At 35.3% G+C, this 26,802-nt stretch overlaps 2 protein-coding genes across 4 annotated transcripts in view; both read left to right on the top strand.

The window, feature by feature from the left end:
• The first annotated feature begins 200 nt into the window (after positions 1–200).
• On the top strand, positions 201–17,490 carry LOC107095192 (chromosome unknown open reading frame, human C1orf210). Of its 3 annotated transcripts, XM_015391185.1 has the most exons (6): positions 201–346; positions 1,833–1,925; positions 6,690–7,124; positions 9,177–9,184; positions 9,293–9,371; positions 14,830–17,490. In XM_015391185.1, the coding sequence occupies exons 3-6, from the start codon at positions 7,076–7,078 to the stop codon at positions 15,027–15,029; spliced, it is 336 nt and encodes a 111-aa protein (XP_015246671.1). In that variant the 5' UTR covers positions 201–346; positions 1,833–1,925; positions 6,690–7,075; the 3' UTR covers positions 15,030–17,490. The 3 variants fall into 3 exon arrangements, with proteins under 3 accessions (XP_015246671.1, XP_015246669.1, XP_015246670.1); XM_015391183.1 differs by having other exon boundaries at positions 9,177–9,371; XM_015391184.1 differs by lacking the exon at positions 1,833–1,925 and having other exon boundaries at positions 9,177–9,371.
• A 4,937-nt stretch (positions 17,491–22,427) lies between these two features.
• Positions 22,428–26,802, top strand: part of LOC107095186 (AP-1 complex subunit mu-1-like) — a 37,175-nt gene continuing 32,800 nt past the window's right edge. Inside the window, exon 1 of the mRNA XM_015391174.1 lies at positions 22,428–22,595. Coding sequence (XP_015246660.1) covers positions 22,554–22,595 — 42 coding nt within the window. The 5' untranslated portion in view covers positions 22,428–22,553. The remainder of the gene's footprint in view (positions 22,596–26,802) is intronic.

Here is a 26,802-nt window from a genome sequence, read left to right on the forward strand (position 1 = left end):
ATTGTAAAAACAGGCCGTTATAATATTAAGAATCATATACTGCTTTCACTACATGTTGACTTCTTCCTGGTTTGGCACTCCTGCCTCTAACCAGGTCTAATCTGCTATTGGACAGAGAAGGGCAGGAGGAGGCGGGAGTGGAAGCACACCTTAGTTACCAAAGTTACTCATTAACATGTTGTTCTGGGAATGAGCTGCACAGCACACCTCCAACAACCTTTGCACAGCACTTCTCCATGTCACAGGCAAATGCAGAAGAAAATGTTAAGGCTGACTTAAAAAGTGTGGGAAGACGGTGAGCCGGTGTAATCTGATGCCGCCTGGATTCTGATAAACAGGCGACCAGGTGAGACTTTATATAAAGAGCTGGGCTTTTAGAAAAGACATTTTTAGTTGTATTTAAGGTAGATAAATGTTGGTCTACTGAATGCAAATATAACCAAATTATGCACAAAATTTCTGAAAAACCATGTAGCAAGCCTTATATTTGGCTAGAATTACACAGTTTAGAAATATTCAAAGGAAATTAAGCTAAGAGGTATATATACCCTCTTTAAAGGGCCTGACAGAATAAAAAGCAGGCCTGGTTTTTATGTTAAAAACATCTATACTAACGTCTTGTTAGTAAAGATCTTTAGTCTAGTTATGCTATCAATGTGTGTTTTTTTTCTCTCTAATCAAACATATTATTGATTCATAGCTAAAGTTGTTGCACCCTGACCATGTAGTTGGTTTGCTGTAACAAACGTCAGCTTGCTTTGGTGTATTTCAAAAGTCACTATGGGAATATGTCAGAGAGTTATCAGTAAAAGCTGGATAACTACAACAGGACAGTTTTAGATCTGCATTTAGGAAGATTGATCAGTTACAGACAGTCTAATATAATTTTTTTGTCAATTTTGTCTTTCAATGTCAAGAATTTGCTTGGCTGGTGTCAACAGTTTGGGCAGTTTAGTGAAACCTGTAACTCTCTTTCATCTAACCAACACAAAAATAAATACAGTATATTGACATGCACTAGTTAGTATGCTTGAGGTCAGAATCAATCTTCCCTTGACCTTATCATTATAACAGTGCCAAATATTAGAACTTTTTTTAGATTTATCATATGCATTCAATAATCAAACCTAAGAATTAATCTCTTTTTTCAAAATAAATGACATCAAACATTTTTTTTTCTTAGTTTAAAAATGGTCAGGGACTTATGTTCTGATGCATTTAGATAATCATGCTTTTCTTAGGTTGTTATCAAACCTCTGTTAAGGAACCTGCAGCAATTTATTCTCTCTCTACTTTTCCTCAGTGTTGCCAAAACTGGAATTGTCAAGTCAGACTGCAAAGAAAACAGGGAATCTGTGTTGTTTAGGAAAAGCCTGTTTGATGCATCCCCACATATGATTATTGTTTATTTTCTTTGTTTAGATATGCTTTTATAAAATGCTCTTATCTTATTTATGTACTTATACTTACCAGCATGTGGAAAATAATTATTCATAATGTAATTCTGCACCAGCAACAGCTGACCGTCGTTAGATCAATTCCTTCCATTTTACTGAATGTACAAACGCGTGAAAAAGAATACATTTACAGAATTTTGTGGCATCCATACCATAAAGGTTTGCAAAGTTTCAATTTGGAATTGTGCTGCAGGTTGAGAAGTATGTATTTTATTTGTATTTATATTATTTGTGTTTACATGAGTCCATATATGGAATCTAAAATGACTCGAGTGTTAAAAAGTAAATATCAAAACAGATTTTTTAAGAACCTTAATGCTGGACTGAGTTAGATAATCACACATATCAATAAAGTCTCTGTTAACGTTTGCTTAGGGCTCTGCAGCAAGATCCACCTGTTCTTTGCTGCTTTGGGTGCTGTTTCCTGCAGGCCTTTTACCATTTGTTTTAACAACTCTGCACCTCCAGGTGAGAAACTGGCTCTGATACTCTGACCTAAAATTAACACAATCATTACACATATGCAACATGTGCCAACCACAACCAACCCCCCCCACACACACAGAAACAGACACCCACACATGAATGATTATGAGAAGAAAGAATTCTCAGCGCTTAATAGATTCTATGACCAAATATTATCTTTAACTGTAAGTCAAACATAATAGTTGACTCTTTTTTAACATTTAAGAGAAAGCCTTAGTGTAGGACTAGGTGGAGGACTGGGACCAAAAGAATGTTTATTTTTACTGTAGGGTTTTCATCAACTGTAGGACTGAAGCTCTGAAACTTAAAAACATTTATAGTTACTATTGACAAAAACTGGATACATAGTTGCCAAGGGTTTGCATTTACTACACAAAACAAACATTTTCTTAAAGTCTCAGGAAACTTGTGCAACACAGGCAATTTAGCTACTTAATAAGTGATAATATTCAATATTTATTTAATAGTTTGTTACACTTCATGTGCATAATATAAAGGCTTTATTTAACTCAGCGAAATAAACCATATATTACACTTCTTACCCTTTTTCTATGTTACTCTCTACAAACAGACATCTAGACCATGATTTATGGCAACATCACACAGAGCAACCTAAACTGTTTCCTTCTTTAACACATTTTTGTATGGATGATTGTAGAAAAATATACATATCCAGATCTTTACTCATACATTCATGAAAAAACAGAACCAACCCTGTTATCTTTTGTTTTTTGTTCATTGTATTCTACAGTTAATATAGTTTTAGACCACTACATTTAAGATAACAAGGGTGGGCTTGTAAGCTTTTTTCCTGCAACTTTGCATTGATTCTCATGCAGTCACATACTGAAGAACACCCGAGGTGCACAGCAAAACCGCCCACACATGAAATGCATACTTCTGTCTCCTGCAGGTCTACGTCCTGCTCTGCCTGATGTGCATATTTTTTTTCTGCTTTGCTTATGTGAAGACAGAACAGGAAGAGATAAAGGCAGCCCTGTTGGCTTGTTTACAGCAAACAGTGCTGAAGAGAATGGCAGGACAAGATGAAGGGGAAAAGACCTAATGGCTGGAGTTGAGCTGCCAGTCCCCCCTCGCTAAGAAAAATCACCCCAGGGTCAACAAAATTAGCAAGACATGCTGAAACCTTAAAATATCCATAAGAAACTAAGAGGCACATTGGTCATTAGTCAAGTCATAAACTTAAGATGGAGGAACCAGGAAAGGAAAAAAAAATAAGAACATGATAAATTTCTCCAAAAAAAAAAAAAAAAAATAAACTATGCTGTTGTAAAAATACCCTTAAAGAACATAGTAAAAAGAAGGAAACATAACAAATTAACATAGCATGAAGAGACAGCAGTATGCAGAATGTTTAAGAGTATAGATCAGCAATTGGGCAGCAGGCGAGTAAAATTGAACAATTGCATCGTTTTTAGACTTCTGAGCCACAATTTGAGATGAAGCATTTCATCAGCTGATTCAGAACATTCAGGCTATTCTGGGAACTTCTTCGTTTTCAAAGATTTGCTCTTTGAGGGAACTGTTCAGCATAAAGATAACCCTAAAATAAAAAACCTATGGAAAGAACATAAACATACGTATGCTAAAATATCACACATGCATGGCAAAATATTGGCTCACTTGACCATATAAACATTGTAAATACAGTGCTAGACAGCACTATACAGGTACTTCAGACCATCACTGTATGGCTTTGATTTTGGGTATTGCGTATATAATTCTTTCCAGCCCCACATGTTTAGATACAGTATGTGCACCGAGCAGTGGGTCAAATTAAGCAAGGCATAAAACTAACATGCTTTTAGGATCACTGCAAATATACAGAACAGATACGGCTGAAACTGCTAGGTGGAGTAAAAATATAACTCCAATATGAATGGAGCATCATTGCAGCCAGCATTGCAACCTTAAACTTACAAACAGTTAAACTATACATTTACAAATAAAGTATAAAAAAAGATCAAATCATCTTTCATACGTTGAATGTAAACACAGTTTTTCCTTGTTTTGTTTTTTTTTTGCTCAGCAAGGATTTCTTCCACTTTCTAAATTACAAAATAATGACAAAAGGTTTTTTTTAGAGATTGTTTTGTTAATTTCTTTGAAGTAAGACATTTATATGAAGAATTTTCTTTTTTTTTTCCCCATTTCCAATTTTAGAAAGCTCAAGTGATGAGGCTTTGTAAACCTAATATAAATTCTATGATACCCTGGGCACCATTCTGAAGAAGAAGTGCTCTTTGTCCAAGAGATGATAATTTTTTTTATCAAAAAAATTACAAATTAAATTCCCAGAATCAAAACTTACAGTAAAACCCTCTGAATATACACGTTAAAACTGCTAAGAGGATGTCCTCCATAGTAAAACAAGTGCTGGTACAGTATGGGCTGAAAGGCCAGATCACCGTCCTGAAGTTTAATGTCACTAAAAATTAGAAAACAAAACCACCATCACACTTGGAAAAGAAAAGGGAGAGAATACAACCCTTAGGACACCATCCAGGTTGTTAAGAATGGAGATCACAGCATCATGTAACAAAATGGCTTTGTCACAAAGGAGCACTAAGTTTAAATATTAAAGCAACATCTTTACACATCAGCCAGGAAGTTGAAACTTGGGCAAAATGTGCTTCCTTCAGATGGACAATGACCCAAACATAAAGTAGAACCAAATTAGTTATAAAATGACTAACATCAGAGAGTCAAATTTGTGGGCAGAGAGGTAAATAAGATCGTGTTGGAGTAAAAACCAGTTCAATCAAGAAGAAAATAACAAAGTTTCATAGTATCGGGAACTTGTGTGACAATTCCCTAAAATCATAACAGATTAAAGAAAAGTTCTTGGAGAACAAAGGAAATTCATTTAAATTTTAGGATCTTTAAAAAGTCCCAATAAAAAATCTGCTCAAAACTATCCCATTCATTCTATCATCAGGGATGGAGCTAGATGGGGGGCCAGGGGTGGACAAAGCCACCCTTAGGCAATCATTGGCCACCCCTGTGGCCACCCCTACCACTTTTTCCCTCTAATACAGATGGTGGCAGCAGTAATACTCTGAAGTAGAAAATTCTAAACATTTAAAATTTTCATATATTAACAATTACTTGAAAACAAAAACACGGTGGTTAATGATGCACCTCAATATACTAACGTTAAAGATGATGAGTACAGATTTCATGCACTTTTCAGAACTAGATTTTGCGTATATGTGGTAAAGAGAAAATTATATGTCTCTGCTTATCATCTAGGAGTCTTTGGTGAGATCATGAATAAATAACTATTTTGATAAAAACGTATTAAATAATCAATTTATGTAGATATTTGTACTTGTAAATATCAGTTTTATACAGGATGATTATTGATAAAAGTACGTAAGCAACGGAAATGGAAAAGATGTTCGCCCCAGAACTCAAACCTGAAAATTTTTTATCCACTATCTAGAAAGCACGGATGTTTAAATATTTAAGTCTATTTGTTAGAAAAGGCTGAAGGATAGTGTGGTTAGTCTTTATTTAGAAAATATGGATGTTGTGCTTTGTAATTTTTCTGTTGTAACAGTATAGATTGACCCTGAGGTTCTGGCGTCTATCCACTTTTGGCCACCTCTAAGTGTACATTGGTTATTTCCTGGCCCCCTTTATTAACATTTTCCCCTTTATTAACATTTTAATAGAAATTTTTTTTAGTAATGCTAATGAAACCAGAATCTGCTTGATTTGATACCTCAGTGTAGAAAACAGATGCATTTAGAATTTTTTTGTGTGCAAAGAAACATAGCTTGGCGGTTTTCTTAACAGCTTGTTTAATCTGTCTTTTATTTTCAAATGTATATGTTGACTGAGATCATTAAAGTAACGTAGTGATTATATTCCTTTCAAACTGGATGTTTTGAACATATATTTATACTTTGGATACAGGAGAACTTTTCCTGCAGGTTCATGGATGCAAATGTCAGGGAAACATGTAAATATCTTCACATAAAGATCTACTGTTGACAACAAGTTTATATTTGCATTTAGAAAACCAACAACCAAAATGATGTCATCACAAAGTCAGCGTACTACATGCAAAAAGAGCAAAATAACTAAGTCCAGGCACTCGTTTCAAACAATCCTTGTTAATATTGAGTATTTTCTGTAAACCTAACATCACACTTTATCAAATCTACAAAGTTTTCTCAGCTGTGCCAGACAGGGAAATGCTTAAAGTGTTTCCATTTCCAGGTTTTGTGCTACACAAACCAGACTAAGACAGGGTGCCAAAGGCTGCAGTTGTTCTAGATTTGAGTACATTTCCTGTCGGTTCTGCTTCAATAAATAAATGTGAACAGCTTTCTTTTTTGTTGTTGCAAAATAAATAATGCATGCAGGCTTCCTTTTAATTGCCCTTTGATATTCCAACAGCCTGCAGCTTCTGTATTGTAGGGAGCAGTTAAACATGCACTCAGATCTACACATACTCATTTGGGTATTTCTCTGTGTTGCTGCCACACCTTTGAGGAATGTGGGACTTTCTGTTTGCGACACACTTTTCCTGCTGCAGATGGACTCCTGAGAGTTAATTCTTAATAATGACTTTTTAATAAATCAGCCTCTTTTTATGATGACATTTTACTTTAATGCACTGAGCGACATATTGAGATGATGTTATTGTATTGATTCTGATGAAGCATTTTTAAGGTTTTTTTGCAAAAAGTATTTTATACTCTCCTCTTTCTGCAGGACCTGGTTTGGTGCTTCAGGGGGAGTCTGGTGTATATTTAAGCTCTCCCCCACCTATCTGTCGGCACCAGTGGGTCCCCAGTCACTCAACTTTGCCATCTAGTGGAGCTCTGAAGGTGCAGCTCTGTTCTGGTGAAGGAAAACCAACCAGCTACCTCCCTCACCTGGAGAGTTGTATGCTCTGCACATTTTTTGAGGCATCATTTTCACCTTTTACCTACTGGGCGCACTGTAGCACGAAACAGCTGAGGAAAATAATGAAAAGCATGAACCTGAGTTTCCTGTGGATGTTGCAAAATACAAAGTGACCTATCTGGAATATATTGCCGCAGTGGGAGATTTCATCCAAATCCAAAACCTGTTATAAATAAAGACATAATCAGCAAATGGCATCATCAGTAAACGAAACATCCATACCACGACTAACAAATAACGGTAAGAGGAACATTTTCCTTTAACCTAATATCATTTTATTGTGTCACCTTAAGGATTTAACACAGAACCGCTTTTAATAAAAGCAAGAAAGCACCAGACATTCATACTGCTGCAACTTACTCTTACATATCAATCATTAATTATAAAAATACATTTATAAATAAAATATTATTATTATTTTAAAGAAATCCCTCCCGTTAATAAAGAAAAACTTTACCAAACATAACAGCTGTAATCAGAGCTGGGTAGAAATTGTACTCAAGAAAGAGTAGCAACACTTTAACATTATTTTTTGCTCAAGGAGAAGTAAAAATTAGTCATCCAAGAAATTACAAGTAACCGGACCGTAAAACAGTATTCGGTAAAAGGGCTACTTGAGTTTTGAGTAACTGTTGGATAATAACATCAGATTTAATGATTGTAAAGGATGCTGGAAAACAGACTTTATGTGCAAGTTCTGGCATTTTAAAGACTCAAATGCCTAAAGAATACAAATAAATGTCATGAATATACAAGAACAAATCCATGTAGAAGAAATACTTTTACCATTTTCCCAAAATAAAACTTGGAAAACCAATCCTTACAATGAGAACTGTATATATGCTAAGGCAGGGTGAAGAACTTCCACTGATAATATCTACTGTTAACCTGTATGTTTACCTGATTTTGGAATACCGGTAGTTCAAATAAGTTACAGATGACAGAGTAGTCAGAGATTTTAGGACTTTTTTTATACTTTAAAAGAATATTGCTTAAGCGAAACTAAAAGTACGGCACAGTAAACCTACTCCAAAAAGTACATTTTATTTTCCAATTATTTCTCTATTAAATGTGAGTAAATATAACGAATTACTACCCAACTCTAGTTATAACTTTAAATTTGACAATTCCAAAAAAGGCATGAAAAATATATAAATGTAAATAAATTATTACATGGCAACATTATAGCCTGATACTTAGCCAGTCATTCTGATGGATGATGAGTGGAGAGGAACAGAATCAAAGTTCCTGAAGGATCAGAGTAGTCTCTGTTATATACAAGCACTGGTGAACTTTTACCAAGGCCAAAGTCACCCTAGCTGTCTACCAAGAAATGTACTTTATGTTTCCATCAGATAGAAAAGTTTTTTTACTGTAAATTATGCTTATTTATTTATTTATTTATTTATTTATTTTTTATTTATTTATTTATTTATTTTGCACCAAACTGAACTTCATAAAAGCAACATTGCAAAATTTTTGTTGCACTACTGTGCTTAAATGGTAATCAAATCACCTGGCATAAACGCTATGATGAGTCTTAAGAGTTAACCAGAACCAAAGGCTTATGAAATACATGGATTGCTACTTTCAGTCAGTAAATTATACAAAAAGTATAGCTGAGAGAGTAATAAGTGCCATATTTCAATCTTAGATTCCACCCACCCCACCAGATAAAAGTTGCTCTCAACCACGCAGAAACAACATTGTGTATTTTTTTTACAATTATGACCCTCTCCTCATTTTTTAAATGATGTAGAAGTTACAGTCCAAAAAGTATTTCAATTCTTAGCACCTTTGGTTCTCTTTTGTTTGCTTGGCCACGATCATGGTTTTTGATTATTCTAATTATTTTATTATTTAATCTTTAATACTCTGTCACTACTGAAACGTTTGTCACATCAGCTCTACTTCTGCAGCTGTGTCTTGAGTATTTTATATTTACACTTTATTGCCAGTGTTTAACAAACCATAATTAACATTCATAGGTAGAATAACATAGATGATCACCTTAAGTCCAATGTCAAATTTTTCCTAGGTTTTCCTCCTGTTACTTAGCTGACCACCAGCGCTGGAGTTGCCTGATTCTATGCCTTATTTAACACCATTTTCTCTTGTGTAACATCATCATTAGGACTTGAAACATATCACAATATGAAACAAGTGTCTCAATTCTAAATCTATTACAATTACTTTTTAAGAGCTGAAACACACCCATAAGTAATGGGCAGTGTGATTTTAAATCACATTAAGTGAACACAGTATGTGATTTTCTGTGATGCTATCTTACAGGCACCACAGTAAGACCTTTACCAAAATATCCCCAACACAACTGGGAATTGTTGATTGGGGTACTGGTGACAGCCATCTCTGTCTCTCTTCTCCTGGCTCTTCTTGCCAAATGTCAGGTGATCCGACGTTACCTGGCCAGCTACAGGCACACACGCCTTAGGGAACTGGATACTGTCAGCCATTCTGACCAATCAGGTTGGTAATGAACTACAAGTCTGGCAATAAATTATTGATTGTTTTCATGTAAAGAATAATTTGAAGCGGGTAGAATTTTTGGACAGTTGGAGGAGGGTAATATAATGAAAACAATGTAAAATGCAGCCCTATATTTCCTCTCTGACCTGTTTTGCACTGTATATACACCTACATTCATTAGGAAATGGTATTTGTTTGCTGATCTTTACCATGTCACATCTATAACATTTAGAACTATGTTAAAAGTTTGTTTTTCTATCCCTTAAGAAGGACCATACAGCAAAATAACTTACACAGTATACAAAATGCAATATACTACAGCAATGAACAGCACAACAAAAATACAGCAAAAATAAAAGAAAATAGGCAGTCACAGATTGTGGTAATGTTTAAAATATTGTCAAAACTACCTGATTATGGTTACATTTCACTTTAACAACTATAAGAATAGTGACTCCTTCAGGAATGTTTCATTACTCCAAATTTTGGAAACAGAAGTGAAGGCATTTAATATAAATATAATTCCTTATTTGCATTTTTAAGTCAATGAATGGTGGGCAGTTAACGGCAGACTCTTATCGGGCAATAAAAAAAATATTGCTGTTGATCTATTCTCACAGTTGGTTTGGGAGCTGGGTCTATACTAATGATCACTTTCACCTTCATATTTTAACGGGGATGTATATCTGGGGCAAAAAGTAATCACTCTTCCTACCTGTGTAGGTGTACCGTGAAATTACCACATTGAACGTGAAGTGCTGACATGGATGCAACTATAAGTACAGCTCTGTTAGCCAAGCTAAACAATCTTCTCGCTCAGTGGATACTGTAGCCACAAGCTGCCAGCCCATCATCAACATGGCTGATCTGCTGGCAGCTTGTTTTCTAGGTGACCCATCTTACAAACTACCTACGAGGTGAACTACCATGAAAAGAACACATCCTAGACATTTCTATGGTATACATGACCAGCATCGAGGCAAAGTTTATTGAGGCAACGTGTGTTTCCGATTTTTTTGGAGAAACTATATTGTTAAAGTGGGACATCTATAATTGTAAGTGAGACACTCTATTTTTTGTAGCAAAAGCAAAGTCGTAAATAAGCAAATAAAGTATTTTTAACTTTGTCAAAATCATAAGTAAGAAAACAGAATTATGTCTGATTTTGCAAACATTAAAAAAGTATTAAAAGTTTCTTTTAAATTTTGGAGGTAGCACTGAGATTAATCTAGATATATATATAGATATAAAAGTGTCCTATAAACACGCAGTTTATAGGACACTTTTACGTCTCTGGCGTGGTGTTGCCTCAGGGTCCCCCCTGAGCATACTGCATGCATACAGAGTTAAATATTTTAAGTTATTATTTCTAAATAATTTGATTACAGGTTAATGCTAAAAATAATAAGAATCTGTTTGTGAATTCTTTTTTTTAACACTAAGGCCCATTTGAAAAATATTTCTGTCCATATATGTCCATGTAAAGCACATTGGTCAAATTGTGCCCTCTTTTGTGTGAATTGCAATCACAGTCAGCTTTTTTGTGTACACAAATACAAGGGATCTGACTCTAGATTCAACAGTGCTTATTAGGTGCTTACTTATAAAAAATAACAATATTACCGGTAAACCAACAAAAACAAAATATGAAACAAAATAGGGATCAAACAAACAAAATCAATAAAATTGACTTTTTAAGACAATAGTATGGAAGCCCTGAAAGGCAAGTGACCAAAAAAATCTGGATAAGAAAGGTTCTACGTTTTATTTTCTTTCTTTTTTTCTCCTGCCCTGAAAGGAATCAGGAAAAAAGCAGGGGTCTGGTTTCCAAGAATTATTGTCCTGCTGTCTAAACTGGATTTCTGACAAGTAAAAGAAGATATAATGAAGATACAAAACCTTTGTATTTGTTGGCAAAGGTGTGTGGTTATCATATTGACCTTTTATATCTATAAGCAACATAGAATTAAATACATAGTGGAGCCTGGATATTTGTATGATGTGAAATTACTTCAGTGCTCATAGTGGTAGAACATAATTTTCTTGTACTGTTTTTTTTTTTTTTTTTTCACCTGCATTTCAGGGCTTCTGTACAATTGCGCAATGAAGTGGGTGCAATGATGCAGGAGTAAATAAGTGTTGGTTTAATAGGGACAGAGCCACTGGGTTCATTCAAAGGAGTTGTGTCTGACACTGTGAGTCGGTCACAATTTTGACTTGTGTGAAGAAACTGTTCTGAATCTGTTGGTTTTGGCCTACAAAGCTCTGTAGTGCCAACCAGACAGGAAATGTTGAAACAAGCTGTGTCAGAATGAGATGCAGAGATCCAGCAGCTGGGAAGAAGAGGATCAGCAGCTTCTTAGGCAGGCTGAGCTTCCTGAGCTGGAGCATGAAGTATGAATGCCGCAGTGTTGGCTCTCACTTTAGGTCCTGAGATATAGTAGTTCCTAAAATCCTGATCCTTTTCACAGCTTACGCAGCGCATGCTGAGTGTGGTGATGGGGCAAAGTGGGGGGAGCCCTCCTAGAGTTCACAATCATCTTCACAGTTTTTAGTATGTTAAGCTCCAGGTCATCTTTGTCACACCAGAACACCATCTGATCAACCTCCTGTCTGAAGGTTAACTGATGAGTTGTATTAATGGATCTCTTTAGGAGAACCCTTGGTGTAGAACTGCAGTTGGGAGAGCAAACCTCTCTGGGGTTCCCAATGTTGATAGTTTGTGTGCTGAAAGTATTGACAGGAGTCAGCAGCCTTATCTGTTGATTCCTGTCAGTCAGGAAGTTTGTGTTTCACTGAGGTGGAAGCTAATTACTGCATCAATGTGCCATGATCAGTCTGTTAGTCCAGTGTGTCCCAACTTTTTTTGAATTGTGTACCCCTTTGTTCATTTTGTCTTACCATGAGTACCCCTTTCAGTCCAGTATCGATGATTGTGCAAAATTGAAATGTACAATAACTGCTTATAAAATAAAAACAATTTTAATTAATCTTTTCATTTGAGGATTTAATTCTTAGGCATTTTATGATTTCCACCTCAAATAAAAAACAAAAACAAAACACAAATATGTTGCCTGGAAGTAAGGACTCAAAATAAATACAACATAATATGATATTATAAACCTGTATTTATAAAACTAGAACTCTTGAAAAACTTCTTGAACTGGGAAAACAATACAGAACAAAAATTATGGTCAAACTGACTTAATTAGTTTTATTTTGTTTTCATCAAAACACCTGAGCTGCTTTGATGAGCTCTGATAGCTCAGTGAGAAAAGCAGCTGATACCAGGCTGTTCTTTAGATTCAGTCTCTTCCTCTTCTTAGTTGTGATGTGTATCAAAGCTGAAGGTGAACTCAAATATATGAGAAAAAACGTACTTTTATGTTGTTTCTTTTTGGATTTCTCAATAGGTTCTACACAAAGCAAAACAGATCCCACCCCTATTTTATTTTACCCCCTGGTTGGGGAATCACAGTGTTACTTTAATACAAATGGAGTATAAATAGCATTATTAAAGGCACCCTAGGCAGGTTCAAAATCCTGATTATTTCCTTAAGATAACATAATAATCCAGAATAAAAGAATGAGAAACTTTAAACTAGACCTCAAACAAATAGATTTTATCCCTCTCCTCTATTTCTCCAAAGACTGGGATCTTAATTTCCAAATGCTTTTATCTGAAAAAGCTTATTTAATTAAAGAAAGTTTGTTACAATACATGTTTTCTTCTATTTCACAACTATCAACAATTCTGTGATAAACTACATTAGATTCTAAGTAAATAAATTCAGTAAATTATTCAGTTTTAGGAAATTAGATCTGTTAGTGTTATTTGTGGCCAAGTGTAGCTAGCTTCCAACAGTAAATTAAAAAGTTGTGTAAGAACATTAGTGCTTACAGAATTAAGCTCCATCCTACCGGTTCTAAAGAAATTAATAATTTAACTATTGTCAAGCAAAACTGATTATATGGAGTTCATCACGGCCTAAATGTGTTTCCCCACAAAAAATTATTGAAGCAATCCTCATAATTAAAGAAATCCTAAATCTGAGTAAAGAAAAAAAAAAAAGAAGTGACAAGTAGAGAAGAGGCCTTTGCTTCTTTTCTCACTGAGATAAAGATTGTGCAATGATTTTGATTTAAAATTGTGCTGACAAAATATCTGTGACAAAAACTATGATTTTGTTAATGTGAGAATGTAACAAATTGTGACCCTTGGTGTTTCTGTAATAGGAATGAACAATTGATAAAGGTTTTAGGAAAGAGACAGAAGTTCATGACAGATTTATACAGACTATAAAATGAAACAGACACGAGGGGAAAGCAGAGTCTAGCAGATATGAAATTTACTCCGCTTTGAATTAAATATCTATTAAGGAAGTTAGTTCATTAAGAAGAAGATGTCTGGCCAGGGGACAAAGGTAAGTACAGGAAATATTTAGGGTGGCCCAGGGTTGACCTTGGATTATTTTTTGACTTACCTCACAGTTATCTGAAAATAAGGTGGTGTCTCGGTTCTGCTGATAAGAAACCATTCCTCTTCATAAAGACAGAAAGTGAGAATGATTTGGCTTTTTGCAAGTTCTGAAAATATACCTAGCAGCTTCCTCTTTTCTAAGACTTCCTGGGGTATTCATAGTTTTAGGAACTAATTCTAGCATCCCTCCCTCCCTAACAACTACAGGCCAGCTGAAACAAAATGAAAAGGGATTTTGAGGTTTGGATGCAAGGGTTGTATCAATTTTATATTTTGGTCATATCTTGCTGCTAATTATTTTTCCTGCCTGATTCTGGCTAATAAAAGATTAATATACCTCAGCATATGCAGTGTCATTGCATTTTCTGAGTCATCTGCTTCCTGGAAGTATTCTATAGTGTAAACAGACACATCTGGGTTCTATAGAATAAAATATGAGGTCTTTTAAAGGTTACCTATAGCAAAAAATGTAAAGACCATCCGAGGGACCTGTAATGATCACTAAATAATTACTGACCAGTATTACAACTGTTAATTGGACGGTAGCTGTCATGAATTGAGGGGACAGGAAGTAAATGGAGGACGTCGGCTGCTACATCATCCACCTGCCTGTTGAAAGACGATGGAGCCTGAAGATGGAGACAGTGTGATGGTCGGCAACACCCCCATAACGCTCACTAAGAATCCTATCTTGAATAAAAGTCTATAGGCTTAGGGATAATGAGCCGAGGTGCAAGACTTGGGAGAAGGAGTTTTAGTTACGACTTCAGATTTTTAAAGTATTTATATTTCTTTTAAGGACTTGAAGCTATCTAAACTAAGAGTTATTTTGAAAGAGAAAAATATCACTATATCCCCAGTAAGCTCGGAAAAACCTTAATGTTTTATATCAACATGACCAGTGTGGTTAATGAGGGTGTGATTTAGTGAACCTTCAGTCCATTAACTAATTGCTGCTTGCTTTATTTCTCTCGTCAGGCCTAGAGGTGGAGTTTGATATGCGCAGGGGACGAATAGACCCTCACTGCCTCCCTCCTGTGAGGGAGGAGGATGACGACGGCTTTATTGAAGACAACTACATCCCAGCTAGTGAGAGAGCCCGGGCAGAGAGGGCAGCTGAGGATATGGAGGAAGATACAGAAGAAGAGCTGGACGAGATTGAATTTAGCATCACTTAAGAGTCTCTGGACACTTGCAGTTTGGTGGTTGGACCAGAACTCCCAGCATCCATCGCTGCTCCATTTTCAGTTGTCTTATGAGTGGGTCTGATTTAAAGTTTTTCAAAGAAGATACATACTGTGTTTAATGGCATCACATTAGAATTAATAATTACACCATCCTCATAGTTAGGGAAGTTCTAAATCTGAGCTCTGAGGGCCCACTAAATTTTTTACAGCTGACAGTTTTATTTAGTTTTAAAGATCATTTTATTGTGTAAAAGTCAAAACTAGCAAGAAAGAAGTGCTTATCTTGAAAGATTAAAAAAGAAAATACTTATCCACTGATGCAATATTTCTAATATAAGGTCAACACATCCACAAGGCTGTTTAGTTTTCTAAGTGATGCACAGAACTGGGCTCCATTTTATTTGCACTCAGGAGTCAGATTTAAAATATAACAAGTGGGTAAAATCCATTGATGCTAGCACAAAGTCAAAATTACTTCATTAAAAGTATGCTGTTTTTGACAAACCTTGATCTTTAAATCCATTATGGATACCATCCAGTTAAACATGCAGTAAAAGAACTGATTATATGTGCTTTAAATACTTTCCTTCTCATTAAATCAGCAGCACATACAGTACTGGTTATTATGTATTTGTGAACTATTTGTGAATCTGAATGTATTGAATGTTATTAGTTTGTATAGCTAATAGTATGTAGCCATGTCCATTAAAACCAATAACCAGAAAAGTCTCCTGGTTTTCTGACATTTATGCGGCAGTAAAAGTGAGTTATGCAGCAGTAAATGAAAAAGTTTTTTTTCCATTAATTTATTTCTTAGCTGATATCAGAACATTCTAGATGTCACAGGTCCATATTAAATTATTTACAAATATCTACTATTCTTTAAGCCTATTCAGTTTGTTACAAATGGTTTTCTGAAAATGGTTCAAATTGTTCATGTTTTGGTTGCTTCCTTAACTCTTATAAAATATTTCATTGGGATTTAAATGTGAGGTTTTTTAAGTAAATTATTTTGCTTCTTTTGTGTTACTGAAGAACGAAAACTCTATACAATTACCTACCCACAACCACGAATGATCTCTTTTGTTACTATTATTTGTTTGGTTCGACTTTATATTTACACCTGTTATATATTTTGCCTCTGTATCTTAGTATCTCATACATTGTTTCTGTTTTAGACTAAATTTTATTTGAAATATATTCTATAATAATATGCTGAAAGTTAATTATCTTTATTTCAAGAGTAAAACATTATTTCTTTAGATAAAAAGTTTCTATATTTTGTGATGAACGGCAGGGTAAATATCAGTTCAAAGGTTTCAGAAACACCTAAAGAAAAGTTGTAGTTATATAAGTTTTTATCTGATTTTTTCCCCTATGCATTTGTCCAATTCTGCTTCTGTGGACATGCTTACATGTTTAGTTTCATAAAATCAATTTTTATAATAAACAAGGATAGCCTGGTTGAATTTAAGAAGCAGTTTTTGTTATTTGTTTTTATTAAAAGTGAAAAATGTGCTTAGAGTAAAAGTTTTTACAGGCCTTCTAGTATTAAACACTCTACTCAATCTTATAATTTCTTGAAGCATCTTTGGAAGCCACAATGGGCATCAAACATACAATAGCATCAAAGATGCAATAACTACTAATGACTCCTTCACATTTGTCTAAAGCAATTTTGCCAAACTCTTTCTTACAGAACTGCTTTAATTCAGTCCAATTATGGGATTTGTAAACAGTGACATTCTTGTGAAGGTCACAAAAAACAATCATTATGCTTTGGATCATGTCTTAATGCATAACACACATGCCAACACACATCATTTGTTTGCTCCTTCAGGATTTTTTTTTTTTTTGCCATTTTGCAATGTGCTTTGTAGGTTTTATGGCAAATTGGAATACCTTTTAACAACTAACCATTTTGCCTCATCAGAAGACAAAATATTTTCTCAAAAGTCTTTAGGATAATAAAATAAGGAATAATAGAACTGTCCTATTAATGCATCATTTGCTCTGCCTGTTTCTTTTTTTTTTGAATAATGAAAATAGATTTTTTTTTCTTTATTTCCTGCTGAGGTTTAACACTGTATGTTTTCTGCTGTTCGTATAAAGGCATTGATCATAAATCTTCTTGAATATACCCCTACCAAACTTAGCGATCCTCTCCAAAATGACAGACATCACCAACTTTATCAGTCATTCATTGTCAATTTTTTTTAATTAGGACATAATATGTCGTCTTTTAGGATCGTTCTGTCTGCCTGGTATGATCGGAGGTGCTCTGTGATTTGGTGAATTTAAACATTTTACTAGCTGGGTTAAGGTGTTGCTTTTTTTGTGAATTTATATTCAAGCCCATCCAGGTTGGATGCCATATTTATGTTGTAAATAACTGTTAAATTCAATTTCAGCCAGCTGGGAATTCATATTTTCTGATACTTTAAGATGTTCATTGCCCTCCATGGTAGGGGTGGTAAATATATATTTTTTAATCAGATATTATTCAGGCTTTTATATATTGTTTATGAACACACGCCCTGCGAGCTGTGTGTTACTACACTAAATGAAAGAGTGATTTGAGCACTAATCATTGTCAAACAGTTAATTCTGCACATACGTGGAATAAATTCACCACAACTTCTATTAAAAATATAAGAGTTTATTAACAAAATCAGCTCCAAGTCAAACATATTTCAGTTTATAACTCTTAACTAAAACTTGTGAAAATCAACTAAATTAAACTACTATGTACTGTACAAAGAGGAAGAGGAAACATGGTTGGAAACCATATTACAGTTTAAGATGGATTTGTGTTTATCTGCAAGAATTTGGGATATGATCAAATTAGCGTTTCACTAATTTAGAGCAATTGGAATGTTTTCAGACCAATTCACAATGCAAATCCATGAGGTGAATAAACATTATTTGGCCAAATAATGTTTTATTAAATGATTTGCCTAATCAGGAACCAGTAACCTTTAGCGAAATGATTATTTACCCTCTTTGAAATAGCTAGCAGCGAATAGACATGAGGATTCCATTAAATGACTCTTGGTCATTCTTGGTAATCTAATGTAATGAGCATACGAGGAACACATGAACACTAATGTTATATCAGTCTTTAAACCCTTAGTGAAATAAAGCTTGTCCAAGCTTCAACAACAGCTCAAAACATATTACTGTAGCATAGTATTGCATGCAGTCCATCCTGTTAGCATTGTCTTTACCCATCAGTAAACACATGAAATGGTCAAAATGATAAAAAGACATATTGTTTGTTCTGTCCCTAATTGTGCCAGACCTGCAAACCTTTTGTCCATATCCATTTGGAAAGCTTGAGTTTTCATCCAGCAGCAGCTTAGCAGGCAGGCTCACAGCAAGGTGGGGGTTATCTTGTCCACGTGACCCACACCAAAGGATCCTTAGGAGACTTTCTCAACCAGTCTGGCCCTGTAGGTTCTAAAACTCAAGAGAAATGTGTTGCAAAAAGTCTGTTTTGCAGCAGTTTGGTTTTGAAAAGTCAACCTTCATGACTTATCCTTGATCATTCTGGAGATCTAGGCCTTTTGGCTAGATCTACATGGCGGTTGTCTCTTCCGATGTGGACCCTCAGGCAGCCTCATGAGAAAAAGAGTGAAATCCTGTGTGTTGTGTGGTTTTCATTGTCCTTAACAAGAGGGGGGTGGAAATTCACACCTCTGTGGGAGTTTCTGTGGAGGCAGTTGGCTGAAAGGGGGGATCTGCTGTTTGTCTGCTGTTTGTCAGCTGTTTATGAGCCAAAGCTACCTCTTCTCCGGTCATCATGTCTAGATGAAACATGGACACTGGTTCTCAATGTCCACAATCATGATTATAGCACATGGCACAACACTTTTTTAGCTTTAAATTTGAAATTCTCATTGGATCCCTGCATTTTTTGTCAAACTAGTACTCTTTGTGTGATTTTCATATTAAAAAAACTTCATAAAAAACACTGTATTTAACATTTCTTAAAGAGCTTCAAGATAAAGATAAAAAAAAGCAAAAAAGAAATAAAAAAAATCAGTAATAACGAGGAAAAGTGGACCTCTCAGGTGGTTGGGGAGTGTTTCAAAGGCAAAGGCCTGATGAAGAGTAGGCCAAGTCACTCACTGGCTGCAAAGAAGTACAATTTTGGAGGAGGTTGTTATTGTGTGAGCAGAGTGAATGAATAGACAAGTGGTGTGTGAGTAGGGCCTTCAAGTATTCAAGAGCATTGCTATGAATTCTGTGGTCGGTGTTAAGGGGCAATTCTATAATGAATCCAGCAGGGAATGGGGAGCCACTGATGTTTTTGGAGAATTGAGGCGAAATGTTCCATTCTGTGAACTTTCACAAGGATTCTTGCAGCACACTTCTGGATGTCTTGCAGCTCTTTCATATCCTTTACAGGAGTGAGGACATTGCAATAATTAAGACTGGAGGAGAATGGCAAGAAGCAATGGTTTAAGGGTCATTGAGGTTAAGAGAGGATGGATTTTGGAGAAATGTATAAAGTGGAAGAAATCAGTTTTGAGCAGGTGAATAATGTGGTTTTTAAATGAAGATTATGATGATCTAGTCTCACATTGATGTCTGTCACTGTAATAGAGAGAGGGAATCTTAACTGGAGAAGTTGATGGCGTTATGAAAAATTATAAATTTTAAAGAGGGGGACAACTTAGTATCCGTTCAATTTATCAGTAATGCTTACCTGGTGAAAGCTGTGGCCAATCCATGTTTCTTCTTCCCTTTAAGCAGGCGTTAAGGGTGAGAGTTTTAACATCTGTTTATTCTTAAATAGTGTGATAAAATAATAATTTTTAAAAAAGAAACGTCAATGTTAAACAGCCCATATTTCCACCCTTTACTTCTACTGAGCAAATGTCATCCCTTTCAGGTGAAAAGATCTATTTGTTACATCAAATATGTAGTTACACTAGATCAAATTGTATAGCTTGGGACCTCCTAAAGTTATAAAATAAATTTGATTTTTTTTTTTTTTACGCACAAAATAAGTCTGTACTGTGTGTAAATAGATATAAAAATTTGAATTAAACAATCCCCCAAAGGTTAGTTTAGTTTAACATTATATACTTTTGTTTAAATATATATTTAACATATTGCTTAACACCATTTTAATTCTCATTGTATTTTTAGTCCTGCAACTTTTAGATTCTAGCCATTTTCAGTAAACCTGCATGGGATACAAGCATTTTTTGCATAATGTTCTTACATTAATCTTTTTCTTTTATATATATAAAAAAAAAAAAGCCCAAATATATTCTATAAATCAATTGGATGAATTTATAAAATATTAAGAATTAAAGACCTAAGAATTAACCATAACCTGGCATTTCTGTATCAAAAACATGGCTTTGATCCAACAGACACTTTGCAAGAAACATCATTTTGGGTTTTTCATAGCTACCAGCCAAAATGTATAGCAGCGAGGGAATACATTGGACAAAGATATTGTGATAAAAACTCGTTATACTGTATATTTCACCTTTTTTTTTTTCTTAAATTAAGAAATGTTATATACTCAGTTTGTTTCATGGACCCATTTAAAGTATTTTAATTGGTCACTGAATTCACTATAATAGCTTTTTATTTATTATTAAATAAGAGCTTAAGGCTTATTGTGATAATTAGCAAAAATTCTGTATCTGAGAAACTTCAGTAAAATTTCACATTTACCTGTAAGAAATATATATATAAAAAAACTACGAGACAATCTTATATGTAGATCCAGTCGGGTTTGAATTGTAGGAGATATATTTTGAATTTATTTGCTTTATCAAAGACCAACTCCAGTTACATTCACCTTCTTCTTAAAACTCCTCGACTCTGACATAAACAACATTAACTAAGCTTGGCACTGCGCGCTGGGTCGAGCCCTTCAGCGTTTCTGATCCTGTGAGGCCACGCGGCTGATGAGAGCAGCCTGACAGGTCTGCGTGGAGCTGTCAGGCGAGGCTGCATCCGGAAGCAGGTCAAGTTCACACCAAAACCGGAAGCAGAACATTCATGTCTTCTAAATAAAACCCTAAATAATTCTCTCTGGCAGGTCACGCCCTTTTCATTAGGCCTACGGGATCCAAGCAGAAAATAGATAGATATTCCATACAATAATATTATAGCACAGTATTTGCTAATTTTTTTAACAAACATTTTTAGGGAGCAAAAAACAAGAACACAGTCTGTAATTTAAAGATATATTGTATTAAATCAAACTTAAATGTCTTTTTGTCTATAGGCTAGATCAGAGGTTTTCATCAGGGGGTCAGCGACCCCTAAGAGGTCCGCAGAGGTACTGCATGGGGGTCGTGAAAGTTTTGGTTGATTAGACTTTTTTTATTTAATTCCCCCCTGCAATTTTTTAGACCTAATTGAAAGTCTTTCAATACACATTAATATGAATTCAACACACTGTAGTAAAGAGAGAAATGGAGTCATCAATGCACACATTTAGAGACACACAGGAGCTCTTTCACGCTGGCACCGTTTCATTCACAACACCTGTCCCATCAGCAAGGAATCAGAATCAGAAACACTTTAATAATCCCAGGGAGAAATTACTTTCGTTATATGACAGCATCTGTAATAGAGTGACTATAGGACCAGTTTGATATAACACAATTTCATACAATATATATAATTAGGGGGTCCCCGCTCCAACTCACAATCAGTTTGGGGGTCCTTGGCCTGGAAAACGTTGAAGACCCCTGGGCTAGATCATTCATTGTAGGATCATGAGCCTGGTTCAATCATTTCCTTACACAGTAGATAAATAATTTATATAAAGAAACATGTGCCCATAAAAGAGTTAAAAGCATAAATAATATTGAAATGAAAACTTATCATCATAAATATTTTAAGATAATTCAGTTTATTTTATTTCTTAAAGGAAAAAGGTTCTAGATAAGACTTTTGGCCTTGCCTCTATCATGATCAAATCTCCTTTGCAGCATTTTGAGAGGATTTTACTTATTGCTTTAATCCTAAAATCCCACTCATATTTCCAAGTAATTTCCCAAAAAACATTTACCTTTTTATTAGTATTATTTTTTATAATTTTCTATTAATTCACTGCTTGTCCTGTGAGTGTTAAATCTTTGCATTTCTGCCTAAATCTGAGGCGCACCAGAAGGTAACCAGGTTTGTACCTTTTTAATCAACACAACATTCAGTTAAAACGGACTTAAATACTCTCCAACCTTTTTTAAAGTAAAATAAGTAAATAAAAATAAAAAAATTCATGCCGATGATGAACCGAGATCGATTGAGGCTATTTCACAGCCGGAAATCCTACTTCCGTAAACACAGTGAGTTTGACGCTCCGGAAAAGCAGCGCAGCAGAGAAACGCGCAGACAGAACAGCGCGCTGCTGAGAGACCAGAGGAGGAGGAGGAGGATGGGAGCGACTTCTTCTCCCATTTATATCCATATCCAACAGTAGACCCACACATCACACCCTCTGGTTCTTGTGCTTTATTAATTTTTTTCTACATCAAGATGTCCGCTTCAGCGATATTCATCCTGGACCTGAAGGGAAAGGTAAGTTTGTGGCGACTTGTTGGTGGGGAAGTTGACATTACCAGCGTGATGGGGCACCTGCAGCGCGAGAAATGCTATTTAACTGCAGAAACAGCGTCTGCTCAAGTGTTATTCTTTTTTCTTGCTCTGTTTCTTCCTGCTGTTTATCGACATCACATTTACTGTTGTTTGTCATATGAGTAAGGTAGTGAATTTAAACTATAAACTGTGACATAAAACAGACAGGAAGAGAAAGCCAACTCGCCAAACTCGTTTGTACACTGAAGGCTTGTTCTTGTGCAGCGACGCAGCCCTTATTGTTTGTGATGTGTCCTATTTCAAAGTTTGGAACTTCTCCCTCTGACCGTGTTTGTTGTATTTTCCAGTTTTCTTTGAACGTTGTTATAAATTTGATTACAATGCAACATTTTCGGTCTAACGCAATTGAACCATTTAAAAGTTAAAAGCAGAAACTAATAATGGTTACTGAAAAAATATATCACTTTTCCACTAAAGTCAGGAATATAGTCGGTTGTCGTCCTTCTGGTTTAATGCATGTCTCAATTTTTTTTAATGAACTTCATGCATTTTTATTCTTGTTAACGTGAAGTTTTCAAAGTGGATAATTTAGTTGTGCAGGGGCGGAGCTAGATAGGGGGCCGGCCAGGGGTGGCCGTGGCCACCCTTAGCCAATCATTGGCCACCCCTACCATTTTTTCCCTCTAATACAGATGGTGGCAACATTAACACTCAAGTGGAATATTCAAAAAATTAAATCTTTTGTGGTTAATTATACACATTAATATGCTAACATCAAACATAAGTAAATAATTCATACTCTTTTTTAGAACTAGATTATGTGTTATATGAGGTAAAGAGAAAATGATATGTCATCTAGGAGTTTTCAGTGGAATTATAGATACATTTTGTTTTTTTGTTGAGTTTTTGCGGTAGTAGTGCCTCGTTTTTTTCAACAGTAGGCTGACAGGAAAGGGGGTATGAGAGAGGGGGAGAGACATGCAGCAAAGGACCACAGGTCGGATTCGAACCCGAGTCGGCCCTAACCACTGCATGCCCAGATAAATAACAATTTTAATAAAAACTTATCAAATAATCAATTTATGTAGATATTAGTGCCTTTGGATATCAATTTTATACAGAATGTTTATTGATACAATTAGGTAAGTAATGACAATGTAAAAGATTTATGCCCAAAACTCAAAACTGAAAGAGTTTTATACACTATACCTTTCATCTAGAAATTACGGATGTTGAAATATATGCGCATATATGTTATATTGTAGGAAAGTATATGTCTTTATTTAGAAAATACGGATGTTTTGCTTCTTAATTTTCCTGTTGGAACAACGTAGATTGACTGTGAGGTTCTGGTGCCTATCCTCTTTGGGCCACCCCTCAGTGTACATTGGTTATTTGGCCATTCTTCTAAAAATGTTCTGTCTACGCCTCTGTAGTTGTGACTTGAGAAATGTTTTGGGTGTGGATTTTTGAACACATTGATGAACTCCTCCTTCTTTTGGTCTAAGATTGTATTTCATACTAATGCTTTCTAGGACTGGTCTCCTGCCACTTTAAGACACATTTCTCCTGTAACACACCTGACCTGATCCCATATGAGCTCATTAGCAGAGCTTGACTGCAGTTTCAGCTGTGTATGGCAGGGGGCAGAGCTAAAAGTTGCAGGACAGCAGCTCTGGAGGATTCGACTGAGAGACCACTTTTTTAATATATCTTTTAAAGGTTGTTTATAATAACCTGCTCCAAAGCTGGCAGAACTTTTGGTTGGGATAAGGAAACAGATTATGTTAAAAAAATATATCCATATTAAGTCAGTTCTGCATTTTCTTAAAAAAAAAATGTGCACAAAACTGTCTATACTCTGCTAATCTTGATATTAAAAAAGGCCAACAAAAAAAGTATACATTTGCAATGTGTCCATTAGATAAGAAACACATCCAGTTTCATCAGTCAATAAGTGTGCCCATGTGATAGCTCACTAAAAAGCCTCCCCATCATCCTTCTACTTCCTGATGTGGTTTTGTTTGTCATCCTTCTGAGACGCTTGCGTCATCGGCCTGCCTCTTGACCAGAGGTCTCAAACCCAAATGTTTTAGTGCCAAGATCCTTCAACTTTTACACGTGTCTCTGATTCAACAAACTTGACTTTGGTGGTTTTACTATTTTGATTAAGTTGTTTAGGGCACAGGACACCTCTAAAAGTAGCAGTACACAGGACACTGTGAGGATTTGAGTTTGAGACCCCTGTTTTAGCCAAACACGCATTTTCCACACTTTGAAAATGACAGCAACAATGATGTCATACACTGTTATATGCATGCCCAATTCTTTTTCTGGCCAATGCATGTATGCATCTGTCATTGTGCCACACACTCATAGGTCTGACATAATTTCACAGCATCATTTGGGTTATTGAGGGTTTAAATTAGTGTGTAGCCTGTAGAATTATTGCTATTTCTTCAAGTCTTAATCAGATGATTAGCTTAACCTCTATTTTTTATTATAATTTATTAAAATTATGGAGTTATTATATGAATAATATTATCAGTTTCACTTCACCATAGTATTAACTAAAGTATAAAAATGGAGATGCACAGATCCAATACCTGGGTCTGATATTGGCTCCGATATTGACAAAGCTGGATCAGGTATCGGTGAATTGATATCAGATATCCAATCCAATGCACTTTACATGGAGCTGTTATTTTTTTCTTTTTGTTGCTTATTTGTTAGTAAGTAATATAAAGTACATGTATAAAGCATTTATATCTGTGTTTATTTGTTCCTTTTATTTAAATAATGTTTTTGTCTAGACTAAACCCTTTATTCACATGGCAGGAGATATAGTTAATTCATTGAACAGTTGAATCAGATCAGTATTGGATATCAGCCCAGGTATCGGTATAAGATCGGATCGTAAAAAAATGGATTGGTGCATCTGTAGTATAGAATAGATCTTTGACCAGAAATCTATCCAGGCAGGTTGTGGGAAAGCTTAATTTTCTATTTCTTTTTCCAGGTGCTCTTGAATAGGGTTGGGTATTTTCGCCAAAGTCCTAAACAGATTAGATTTTGATTCATACAGTTCTAAATCGATTAATTTCGTTTCGATCTGATTTACAATAATGAAAGGGGTTCAGCCAGGTTTTAATAATACTGATGTATTTCGTTTTTTCCTGTCACATTGAACACAAAGTGCAAACTTGTAAATCAGGCAGTTTAAACATGAGGTGTGAGAAAAACTGTCTCAAAAGTGCAAACTTGTTTGTAAAAAGTGAAAAAATGAAGCCTCACACGTGCAAGCAGACGTGACACAGCAGACATGCATGAGCTGCATTATCTTCACTGCACAAACCATATTTGCAGCGTTGTCTGTATCAACTACAGGGTGTTTGCTGGTCAGCCCCCATTTGTTTATGTCTTCAGTCAAACTATTGGGTATATTAGCAGCTGTCTGGCTTGAAGTAATCTTGAGTGCATCTGTCCTGCTCATTTAAATGTGAACGTCATGCGTGTCACTATAAAATGAATTGATCTGATTCGCTAGACATCGATTTTGCAAAAATGTAAAGGAATCGATCAAAAATGTTTTTTTTTTTTTTTTCACCCAGCCCTGCTCCTGAGTACAGATTTCAAAATGCAGTCCTCATTAAGTGGTGTCCTGCAAGTTTTAGATGTTGCTGCCTTAACATCTCTGAATAAAATTCAGAACTTGCTGACAAACTAAGGATGTAATTTAGCCATTTATTTCAGGTGGGCTGGAGCAGGGACAGATGTGTCCTGATAGTTTCTCCAGGACTAAAGTTTTACTACTCAGTCTGAGTATAAAGTATCACAGATTTGCCCCCTCCCTTCCTGTTGATGCAAATTACCGGAAAGCTGACTCAAACAAATGTCATAACTTAGAAAAAATTTCGATCAGAATTTATATCTTTGCTTAAACTTCACATGCAGTAAATATGCACATTAGCAAAACACTAAGATGAATGTTAAGATTTTTCCCTGTAGAAAATCTGGATTTTTTTGGGGGTATCTTTTAGTGATAATATGCTATTTTCCCTGATTATGGAAATGTTGAGTTTTGGCTTCAATATTTAACAAATATGAACAAGATGGAATATGGAATATTTGTATACTTGATGCTCCCTTTAAAACCACTGAATTAAATCTCAAACTTACTTTATATAAT

Source organism: Cyprinodon variegatus, unplaced genomic scaffold, assembly GCF_000732505.1.
Source record: "Cyprinodon variegatus isolate N-32 unplaced genomic scaffold, C_variegatus-1.0 Scaffold528, whole genome shotgun sequence".
NCBI lineage: Eukaryota > Metazoa > Chordata > Actinopteri > Cyprinodontiformes > Cyprinodontidae > Cyprinodon > Cyprinodon variegatus.

Excerpts from the sequence above, each read along its gene's own strand:
- LOC107095192 (XM_015391183.1), top strand. The coding sequence starts at position 7,076 with ATGGCATCATCAGTAAACGAAACATCCATACCACGACTAACAAATAAC. Across the intron at positions 7,125-9,176 it reads ACCACGACTAACAAATAACG|GCACCACAGTAAGACCTTTA; the intron begins GTAAGAGGAACA and ends GCTATCTTACAG. Across the intron at positions 9,372-14,829 it reads CAGCCATTCTGACCAATCAG|GCCTAGAGGTGGAGTTTGAT; the intron begins GTTGGTAATGAA and ends TTCTCTCGTCAG.